The sequence below is a fragment of the Macaca mulatta genome, chromosome 12 (genome assembly GCF_049350105.2).
Source record: "Macaca mulatta isolate MMU2019108-1 chromosome 12, T2T-MMU8v2.0, whole genome shotgun sequence".
NCBI lineage: Eukaryota > Metazoa > Chordata > Mammalia > Primates > Cercopithecidae > Macaca > Macaca mulatta.
Window position 1 is genome coordinate 76,709,887 of NC_133417.1, and position 12,066 is coordinate 76,721,952.

The following is a 12,066-nucleotide window of genomic DNA, read 5'->3' on the forward strand; positions in this document are numbered from 1 at the left end:
ATAAACTGCAATGTGCTCATTGCTGATTGATGATATATGCGAGGGTGTTATGAATTAACATTACATATACCCCTAACTAGGGTAAGGGAAGTGCTATGATCTGAATGTTGGTGTTTCCCCCATTTCATATGTTGGAACTAATATCCAACATTATAGTATTAAGAAGTAGGGCCTTTTGGGAGGTGATTAAGTCATGATGGTTCTGCCCTGGTGAATGGGATTAGTGCCCTTATACATGAGGTTGAAGGGAGCTGCCTTGTCTCTCCTACCAAGCGAGCACACAGCAGCAAGGTGCCATCTTGGAAGAGAGAGCAAGCCCTCCCTCACCAGACGCTGAATCTGCCAGTACCTTGATCTTGAACTTCCAGCCTCCAGAACTGTAAGCAATAAATTTCTGTTGTTTATAAATTACTCAGTCGAAGGTATTTTTTAATAGCAGCCACAATTAACTAAGACAGCAAGAATGAAAATTCCTGTGTACCTATCATAAGCCACTTTTGACATAAATATATAAGGATTTTTAACTTGTATACATATCTATATGTATTCACATAAGTATGTAGGGATAAAGTTGCACCACACTAATTCCTGGGGATGGGAGGTGGAGGAGCTGTTTCCAAACTACTCGTTAGAGATATACAAGCTCGGCTTGCTGAGGAAGACACAGAATTCTTCATCATAAGGAGCTGGATAGTTACAGATCTTGGACCCCAGGATTAGTAAATGCTCCACCTAACATGTGGGCTTTTTGCTTTACCGATATGAAGGGAGGGTGTGTGTATGCAGTGTGGGCACACACATGCTTAAGCTGAGAAAAAGCATGGGAGAATTCAAAGATTCTAGGTTTGGAAGACTACTGACCTAGATTGTCATAGATTTTGCATTCAGCATAACCATTCCATTCCCACAACCGTGCCATCTGCCTTACAGAGGTCTTGTGCACTACTAACTCATGTGAGAGCACTATGCAGACCGAAAGCAAAACACAAAGGGAAAGAATGTGTTCTCCAGAAAGCGTGTTCGCATAGGGTTGTGGAAATTCACCTGCAACATTAGCACTTTGCTGAGCAATAAGTTTTGAGTTTCATGACTTCCATCCACTCAGGAGTATATACTCTCTGAAAGAGGTAATGCAGTCAGCTAGGTAAGTTTATTGCTAATCTCTGATTTGAGTTTAACAATTAAAAAAGAACAGGTACTTACCAAAGAGACCATTAGAAAGTACATATAGGTTAGTCCATTTAGATTTTTTTTTTTTTGAGACGGAGTCTCGCTCTGTCGCCCAGGCTGGAGTGCAGTGGCCGGATCTCAGCTCACTGCAAGCTCCACCTCCCGGGTTTACGCCATTCTCCTGCCTCAGCCTCCCGAAAAGCTGGGACTACAGGCGCCCACCACCTCGCCTGGCTAGTTTTTTGTATTTTTCAGTAGAGACGGGGTTTCACTGTGTTAGCCAGAATGGTCTCGATCTCCTGACCTCGTGATCCGCCTGTCTCGGCCTCCCAAAGTGCTGGGATTACAGGCTTGAGCCACTGCGCCCAGCCTAGATTTTTTTAATATTCTGTTTTGTTAATTTGGAAAGATATTTAAATTTATTCTCAGTTAAGTTTCTGGATCTATCCAAAAAACTACATAATTACTTTTTCTTTAAAAACTACTATAAACATCATTAATAAAAGTAATAAACAAGTCATAGACTGGCAAAAAAATATCCACAACACATCTATTTGACAAAGGGCTGTATCCATGACATATAAACAACTTCTACAAATAGTAAAAAATATGAAACCTAATAAAATGTAGGCAAAAGATTTGAACAGATACTTCACACACACACACACACACACGAATAGCCAATAACACATGAAAAGATAATCAACATCTTTAGGAATCAGGAATATGCAAATTTAAACCACAATAAGATACTATTTCACATACCTACAATGATTACTATCAAAAACACTACAGATATCAAACATCAGTGAGGATGTGGAGCAACTGGAATACTTGTATACTGCTGAGAAGACTGTAAAATGATCCATCCACTTCTAAGAACTAACTGGTAGTTCATTTTAAATTGAATGTACATTGACTCTATTTTACTCTTAGATACCCAAGAAAAATGAAAATATAGGTTGACAAAAAGATTTGTACAAGAATGTTTATAGCAAACTTATATGTAACAGACAAAAACTCAAACATCTATCGATAGAAAAATGGATAAACTGTGGTAAATTTGTACAATGAAATACTACTCAGCAATATGTAAAACAAACACAAACCTGATACCCACACAAGGATGACTCTCTGAAAACATGTTAAACAAAAGAAGCCAGCCATGAAAGAATGCATCTTGTGCACTCCATTTACACGAAATCCAAGAACAACAAACCTTGAGACAGAAATCAGAAGTGTGGTTGCATGGAGTAAGGGAGAAGGGACTGACTGGAAAGAGGCATGAATGAATTTTCTGGGGTGAAATGTTCATTATCTTAGGTGGTGATTACATGGGTGTATACAATTGTCAAAACTCATTGAGCTGAATACCTAAAATCTGTTCCTTTTAAAAATGGTAATTATACCTAAAAAGACAACCAAATATATAAATATGTCATATTCATATATTTATTAAAGGAAGGAAGGAAAGAAGCAAGAAAGTCACTGTAAAGTGGAATAGGGTCATCTAGATTTATTTTGACACAAATCAATGCTTTGATTCCCCCAAGAGGACATTATAGAATAAAAGGACTTGGTCTAAAAAAATCAGAATACTTGGGTTCACACGAAACCTCCAGCATATATTAGCTGTGTAAATTGCGGTAAGAGAGTTAGCCTTTCTGGACTTCTGTTTCTCATCTACCTATTTTATAGAGGGTGACAATAATGCATAATAATGTACTTTGAAAATTCTAGGTTGACATTAAGGTACTATTTTTGCCCACAACAGATATCATAATCAAACATTCAACTATATTTGTGTCTTCTAATAAACATACATTTGTACATATAAATATTATGCATAAACATATATATACAGGTGGTCCCCAACTTAACAATGATACAATTTATGGTTTTTTGACTTTACGATAGTGCAAAAGCAATATAACATTCAGTAGAAACAATACTTGAAGTACCCATAAAGCGTTTCTGTTTTTCACTTTCAGTACAGTATTCAACAAATTACATGAGATATCCAATACTGTAATATAAAACAGGCTTTGTGCTTTATGATTTTGCCCAATTACAGGCTAACGTAAGTGTTCTGAGCATGTTTTAGGTACGATAGGCTAAGTATGACATTCAGTAGGCTAGGTGGATTAAGTGCATTGTTGACCTAAAAATTTCCAACTCATGATAGGTTTATTATAATGTAACCTCATTGTAAGTCAAGGAGCATCTGGGTGTGGGGGGGGGGTGTGTGTGTAGAGAAAGATACAGATTTTCTAACAGAAAAATATATGGTCTGACAAGAATGGTTTACCTATGAGAACAAGAGGAAAAATTATTTAAAACCTATTGTTACATATTTAATACTCATACAACACTCAACATTCATAAGAAATATTTACTGAGCAACTGTATACACACACATACAATCTTACCCCATCTCCACCTTAAAAAAGGTCAATTTTTAAAAATTATTATTATTATTATTTGTAGAGATGGGGGTCCCACTATGTTGCACAAGCTGGCCTTGAACTCCTGGGCTCAAGCCATCTTCCCACCTCAGCCTTCCCAAGTGCAGAGGTTACAGCCGTGAGCTACCACACCTAGCCAAGGTCAGGCAATTTAACCTAGAGTTCAATTTATAGATACTACAAACAAAAATCAAACAAAAAAACATATTGGGATAGCACATCTAAGTTATCATAAATTCTGAACTAGTAAGTTTTTTGAGAGGATTTTGATATAGATATAAAACAAAAGTTTGGTTAATGTTCACAATGAGATTTAAAAATCTAAAAATGGGCCGGGTGCAGTAGCTCATGCCTGTAATCCCGGCACTTTGGGAGGCCGAGGCGGGTGGATCACGAGGTCAGGAGATGGAGACCATCCTGGCTAACACGGTGAAACCCCGTCTCTACTAAAAATACAAACAATTAGCCAGGTTTGGTGGCACGTGCCTGTAGTCCCAGCTACTCAGGAGACTGAGGCCGGAGAATCGCTTGAACCCGGGAGGCGGAGCTTGCAGTGAGTCGAGATCATGCTACTGCACTCCTGCCTGGGCAACAGAGCGAGACTCCATCTCAAAAAAATAAAAATCTGAAAATGCACAATCTGTTTGTACTACTATTCCCAAAGGTTATATACTACTTCTAAAATAAGATATTCCACTGTGACTCCCTCTTTTCTGTGGTAAGTGAGAGTTGCTTGCATTTCCAATCAGGAAGTCAGAGTCAACAAAACTTCCATCTGGTTTTAAAAAGTGTGTATGTATGTGTGTGTATATGCATGTGCACACATATGTCTATGCATAAGAGCACGTACACATGTATACGAAAACATTAGAAGGAAATACACCAAAACATTAGCAATCAAAAATAAAACAAAACTGACATTTAGTAATATCTCTCTCTGTTCAGGCAAAAAAAAAAAAGAAAAAAACCTAAAAAACTAAGGCTTAAAAATCGGAAAAGACCTAGATGTAAAAGCTAAAACTATAAAACTCTGAAAAGAAAAAAAAGAGGCATACATATAAAGTCAATTTCTATATACCAGGAAAAAAAAAAAAAAAGGCATACATCTTCATGATCTTGGATTAATGATTTCTTAGATATAACACCAAAAGTACAAACACCAAAAGAAAAAATACATTAAATGAACTTCATTAAAGCCCAATTCTTCAAAAGACATCATCAAGAAAGTAAAAAAATATCTGAAAAGGGACTCACATCTAGAATATATAAAGAACTCTGTAACCTAAAAAACAATCCAATTTAAAAATAGGCAAAAATTCTGAATAGACATTTTTTCAAAGAAGATATACAAGTGGCCAATATGCACACAAAAAGATGCTCAACATTGTCAGTCATTAGACCACAATAAGGTATCACTTTTCACCCAGTAAGATGGTTATAGTAAAAAGATAGACAATAAGAAGTGTTATCAAAGATGTGGAAAGTAGCTGTGCGTGATGGCATATGCCTGTAGTCCCAGTTACTCAGGAGGATGGGGCAGGAAGATCACTTGAGGCCAGGAGTTTGAGGAGTTTGATACAGATATAAAACAAAAGTTTGGCTAATGTTCACAATGAGATTTAAAAATCTGAAAATGGGCTGGGTGTGGTGGCTCATGCTATGTTCACACCTGTGAATAGCCGCTACACTCTCAGCTTGGGCAACATTGTGAGACGCTGCCATTATTTAAAAATAAAAACACACACACACACACACACACACACACACACGCAAAGATGTAGAGAAATCAGAACCTTCACACTACTAGTAGGGATGGAAAAGGATGTAGCCACTTTGAAAAACAGTCTGGCAGTCCTGCAAATGCTAATTAGAGTTGTCATATGACCCACCAATTCCACTCATATGTATATACCCAAGAGAAATGAAAACATGTCCACGTAAAACCTTATGCACCAATATTCATAGCAGCATTATTCATAATAGTCAAAAGGTAGAAACAACTCAAACATTTATCAACTAATGAATAAAACTGTAGTACATCCATATATTCAGCAATAAAAATGAATTAAGTACTGATACATACTACAACACAGATGAACCTTGAAAACGCACTAAGTGAAAAAAGGCACGATGTCATGCTTACAAAAGGCCACATATCATGATTCCTTATTTATTTATTTATTTATTTAGAGATAGAATCTCTCTGTTGCCCAGGCTGGAGTGCAGTGGGCATAATCTCTGCTCATTGCAATCTCCGCCTCCCGGGCTCAAGTGATTCTCCTGCCTCAGCCTCCCAAGTAGGCGGGATTAAAAGCACTTGCCACCACGCCTGGCTAATTTTTGCATTTTTTGTAAAGATGGGGTTTTACCATGTTGGTCAGGCTGGTCTCAAACTCCTGACCTCAAGTGATCCACCCACCTCAGCCTCCCAAAGTGCTGGGATTACAGGCATGAGCCACCATGCCCAGCCTCCATTTATATAAAATATTCAGAATTGGTGAATTTATAAAAACAGAAAGTATATTAATAGTTGCCTAGAGGCCAAGTGCAGTGGCTCATACCTGTAACTCTAGTACTTTGGGAGGAGGAGGCAGAAGGATTGCTTGAGGCCAGGAGCTCAAGGCCAGCCAGGGCAAGTGAGACCCTGTCTCTATGAAAAATTTAAAAATTAGCTGAGGGTGGTGGCAAACACCCGTAGTCCTAGCTACTAGGGAAGCTGAGGTGGGAGGACTGCTTGAGCTGGCAGTTCAAGGTTGCTGTGAGCCTTGATCGTACCACTGCACTCCTGCCTGGGCAACACAGTTGCCTAGGTCTTAGGGATGGCGTGGGAAGACTGAGAAGTAATAGCTAAAAGGTACTGGGTTTCTTTCTGTGTTGATAAAAATGTTCTAAAATTGATTGTGGTGATGGTTTCACAACAAAACACTGAATTTTATACGCATTAAATGGGGGAACTGTATGGTAAGTATATCTCAACAAAGCTGTTATTTTTCCTTTTTTTTTTTTTGAGACAGAGTCTCACCCTGTTGCCCAAGCTGGAGTACAGTGGCACGATCTCAGCTCACTGCAACCTCCGCCTCCTGGGTTCAAGCGATTCTCCTACCTCAGCCTCCCAAGTAGCTGGGACTACAGGCACGCGCCACTTCACCCAGCTAATTTTTTTGTATTTTAAGTAGAGACGGGGTTTCACTATATTGGCCAGGCTGGTCTCGAACTCCTGACCTCAGGTGATCCACTTGCTTCGGCCTCCCAAAGTACTGGGATTACATGCGTGAGCCATTGCACCCAGCCTAAAGCTGGGTTTTAAAATTTGCATGAAACATATCAGGTATTCAATGAATAAGTGAATATATGAAAGAACAAATAAATGAAAACCTACATCAAGTGTAAAAGAATATGGATTTGGAGATAGAAGTGGTTTGAATCACAATTTTGACATTTACTAAGTCCAAATTTGGATTTCACTAAGGTTTTAGTTTTTTCAACTCTAGTTGGGAATAATAATGAGATAATCCCTATAAAATGTTCAGCCCAGTAAGAAAAGTATGTTTGGTCATTAGCTGATTCAAGCTACATCAAAAGCAATAATCAGCATTAACAATAGTAAAGTTTTAGTTAAGTTGGGTGCTAGAACCATGGGGATGCTCATTTTATTATTATTCTATAATTATACTGTTTGTATTATTTTGCATGTATCAAAAATCACAGGCCTTGGCCAGCCTGGTGACTCACACCCGTAATCCCAAAACTAGGAGGCCAAGGCAGGTGGGTTGCTTGAGCCCAGGAGTTCAAGACCAGCCTGGGCAACATGACAAAACCCCATCTCTACAAAAAATACAAAAATTAGCAGAGGATGGTGGCATGCGCCTATAGTCCCAGCTACTGGGGAGGCTTAGCGATGGGAGGAGCCCCAGAGTCCAGGAGGTCAAGGCTGCAGTGAGCTGAGATTGCACCACTCGACTTCAGCCCAGGCAAGACTGAGATACTGTCTCGAAAAAGAAGAAAAACAAACAAACAAAAAACAAAAATCACATGCCTTTAAAAATAGATCATAAAGACCAGGCACAGTGGCTCACGCCTATAATCCCAGCACTTTGGGAGGCCGAGGCGGGTGGATCACCTGAGGTCGGGAGTTCGAGATCAGCCTGACCAACATGGAGAAACCCTGGCTCCACTAAAAATACAAAATTAGCTGGGCGCAGTGGCACATGCCTGTAATCCCAGCTACTAGGGAGGCTGAGGCAAGAGAATCACTTGAAACTGGGAGGTGGAGGGTGCGGTGGGCCAAGATCGTGACATTGCACTCCAGCCTGGACAACAAGAGAGAAACTCTGTCTCAAAAAAACAAAAATAAATAAATAAATAAAATAACCAGATCATAAAACAAAACATACAACAACAACAAAATATATAATGCCCAAGGACTAGAGATTTTCACTTCCAGGTCACTTCATGATCTAGTTAACACACACCATTTTTCCTAAAAGAGAATATTGTCATTTCCATGGCAATAAAATTTCCCTCTCATCTACAGGGAACTCAAGGCCTAGGTCCTAGCTAATCCTTCCTCTGGGAAAAAATGCCTAGAACTCAGTTTGAGCCATTTCTTCCTAATTAACCTACATTAGGTTAACGCATTAGGTGCATCTTTAAAATTGGGTAATTTTTGGAAGAACAGCAGTATTCTTCACACTAGTGGCACTGACAGCACTCAGCCAAAAGCCACAAGGACATCATACATCGTATCACCACCACTACCCAGGATGGTGAGGACTCAGGGTCAGGCTCACAGGCAGCCACTCTTCACAGTGTTAATCTGTTGGCTGTTTGCCAGGTATCATTTAGGAAATGGCATATCCTATGTTCCACAAAGCCTGATATTCTATAAAGAGAGACTCATCCTTTTGAAGACTTTATTCTCTGTTGAAATTTATAGACTTTGGGGAGAAACAATGAATTATGCTTTAAAAATCATTTATACCATGGTATAAGTGAATTTGTCAGTAGAAACTCAATAATTGCACTTTTTTCTTCTTCCTGAAAGAAGAGATTTAGAGCAAAGGAGGAAGCAGAAAACGTTTGTGGTGAAGAACTGCAGACAACCTTATCATTCTGCCTAGAGTCCAATCTGATATTTTTCATGCTGTCAATTTCCCGCTAGATAATCCATCAAAGCCTCCAGAAATGAGTCATGATTAAGGAAGAGATTTAGAGTGTCAGCACAACCCTCAAGGCACCCCAGACTTCAATAAAAATTCCTAAAGTTCAAACCTATAAAGAGGGTCTGTAGCTAGGAAGAACAAAGGAACTAAATATCTTATTTTGGTTTAACCACTTAGGTCACATGTCAGACATGGAAACAGGTCAGCTTAATGGCCAAAAACCTGGATATTGCAAATAGAAACAAATAATTAGTTACATGGAACAGAAAGAGCATGACTTAGAAGATTTCTGGCAAAGGTATGCATGTGCTGTCATAAAAATGACTTAGAAAGCTTAACCAAACAGAAACTTAAGCCGGGCGCGGTGGCTCAAGCCTGTAATCCCAGCACTCTGGGAGGCCGAGACGGGCGGATCACGAGGTCAGGAGATCGAGGCCATCCCGGATAACCCGGTGAAACCCCGTCTCTACTAAAAAATACAAAAAACTAGCCGGGCGAGGTGGCGGGTGCCTGTAGTCCCAGCTACTCGGGAGGCTGAGGCAGGAGAATGGCGTAAACCCGGGAGGCGGAGCTTGCAGTGAGCTGAGATCCGGCCACTGCACTCCAGGCTGGGCGACAGAGCGAGACTCCGTCTCAAAAAAAAAAAAAAAAAAAAAGAAACTTAAAACGACCAAGAAAAAGAATATTTATGATTGGCAAAGATTCTCTCTCTAGACAAGAACCAATTACAGAATCTAATTGGAATAAAGGAAAAAGAGAAACTTCATTTCTGGTGATCCACCTAAGCAAAAGTTTTATTCTATGTCCACTGTTTACTCTTCATTAAAAAAGAAATGTAGCCAAAGAGATTTCCTTCCTGAGAATGTGCTGGGGCATGCATACAGGCACACACACACCCACACAGCAGTCCACCTCTACCAAAGCAACTCTGCAGAAAGGTGAGGACTCAGGTATGTGCCACACTGACACATATCAAAGAGAACCTGAAGCAACCTCTCTCTCTCTCTGACCCCCGAGGCAGTGTCTCTGAATTAAATGTTGCCAGGGTCACTGACCTCATCACTTCAGGTTTCACAAGCAACTGAGGAAGTTTTAGCCAAGACTGTCAGCCAATTCAACTGGAAGTTATTAATGTTTCCAAGAATAAAATGGACTAAACAAGTCTTAAACGAACCATACATTATCAAATATGAAACAAATACCACAAATGAAATTAGTTGAGTTGCAAACAGATTTAAGAATTGGTCCAAAGCCAATGTCATGCTTACACTTTAAAGACAGAAACCTTTGTGCCCTAAGTAAATATCAGTCTCTGGGTTCAGAATTTCTGTCAACAGTTGAAATGTAGTTACCATTATTATTGTTTGCCATACCCTCTGGCCTCTAAAGAAGAAAAATTATAATTAAACAATGGCTTACTCAGTCCTATATCTAAGATATAAGGGCCCAATTAATCAGCCATCTCACACTTGTTTTAAAGTTCCAGTTAACATATACGAATGGTAACTCTACCCACTACTATATTTTCTGTACTCCATTTCTTAAAAGGAATAGGAATTAGAACTTTTAAAAAAGTCTGGAAGATAATGCTTTAGGAGCATCAAAGAGATAGAGCTGATGAAAACGTTACCTCTTTTTTTTTTTATCATTATACTTTAAGTTCTAGGGTACATGTGCACAACGTGCAGGTTTGATACATATGTATACATGTGCCATGTTGGTTTGCTACACCCATCAACTCATCATTTACATTAGGTATTTCTCCTAATGCTATCTCTCCCCCAAACCCCCAACCCCTGACAGGCCCCAGTGTGTGATGTTTCCTGTCCTGTGTCCAAGTGATCTCATTGTTCAATTCCCACCTATAAGTGAGAACATGTGTTTGGTTTTCCGTTCTTGCGATAGTTTGCTGAGAATGACGGTTTCCAGCTTCATCCATGTCCCTGCAAAGGACATGAACTCATCCTTTTTGATGGCTGCATAGTATTCCATGGCGTATATGTGCCACATTTTCTTAATCCAGTCTGTCATTGATGGGCATTTGGGTTGGTTCCAAGTCTTTGCTATTGTGAATAGTGCCACAATAAACATATTTGTGCATGTGTCTTTATAGTAGCATGATTTATAATCCTTTGGTTATATACCCAGTAATGGGATTGCTGGATCAAATGGTATTTCTAGTTCTAGCTCCTTGAGGAATCGCCACACTGTCTTCCACAATGGTTGAACTAATTTACACTCCCACCAACAGTGTAAAAGTGTTCCTATTTCTCCACATCCTCTCCAGCATCTGTTGTTTCCTGACTTTTTAATGATCACCATTGTAACTGGCGGAAAATGCCACCTCTTTTCTATACTCAAAACCAGTTAGCTTTTACAATAACATTTAAAAGTTATTCCATATGATTATCGAGAAAACCTGCTTAGAATCCCTTGAGTTCAAGGGAAATGTCACTCAGATATCTATCATATCTGTGCAAAAAGGTTAACAGAATATATTTGTCACAAGAAGCGCCTAAGAGTAATACTTACACAGCCTCCAGCAAGGACTTCTGCTGGAAGTGGAACAGAGCCATCTCTTCTGGTAAATTTGTCCCGAACAAAATCATTAACCTAATTAGAAAGACAACATCAGTTAACCAAAATTCCCAACTGTTTCTCTTCTGGCACACTGTTGCTTTTCCAAGCCAGCAAAATATTTGTCTTATGATAAAATTAAAAATTATCAAATGCTTATATGTAAAATTAAAGTTTTACAAATTCTGTGATAGTGTGCCAGTGTCGGCAGTATCAATTTTAGTTTTGTTTTTGAGACAGGGTCTCGCTCTGTTGCTCAGGCTGGAGTGCAGTGGCATGATCATAGCTCACTACAGCCTCAAATTCCTGGACTCAAGCAATCCTCCCATATCAGCCTCTTGGCATGTGTCACCACACTTGGCTAATTTTCCATTTTTGTTGCTGTTGTTGTTTTGGCAGAGCTGAATTCTTACTATGCTTATGCTGGTTTGGAACTCCTGGTCTCAAGTGATCCTCCCACCACCCAAAATGCTGGGATTATAGTCATAAGCTACCATGCCGAGCCTTGACTTCAGTTTTTTGGCTTAATGGTAATCTAAACAAATGACACAAATTCAGTTAGAGAGAAACTTACAGTCAGTTTAATGGCCTTTTCTGGAGCAACCCCTATAAGCTGTGGTATCAGACCTAGGTAAAGGGACAGAATCATCAGCAATATAGATGTACCAGACACGAAAACACAAGCCCAACAA

At 39.3% G+C, this 12,066-nt stretch overlaps 1 protein-coding gene across 5 annotated transcripts in view; it reads right to left on the reverse strand.

The window, feature by feature from the left end:
* Positions 1–12,066, reverse strand: part of SLC25A12 (solute carrier family 25 member 12) — a 130,093-nt gene that overhangs the window by 15,245 nt on the left and 102,782 nt on the right. For all 5 annotated transcript variants that reach the window (NM_001261376.1, XM_077956124.1, XM_028830394.2 and 2 more), the window contains 2 exon segments: positions 11,330–11,410; positions 11,949–12,001. In NM_001261376.1, coding sequence (NP_001248305.1) covers positions 11,330–11,410; positions 11,949–12,001 — 134 coding nt within the window.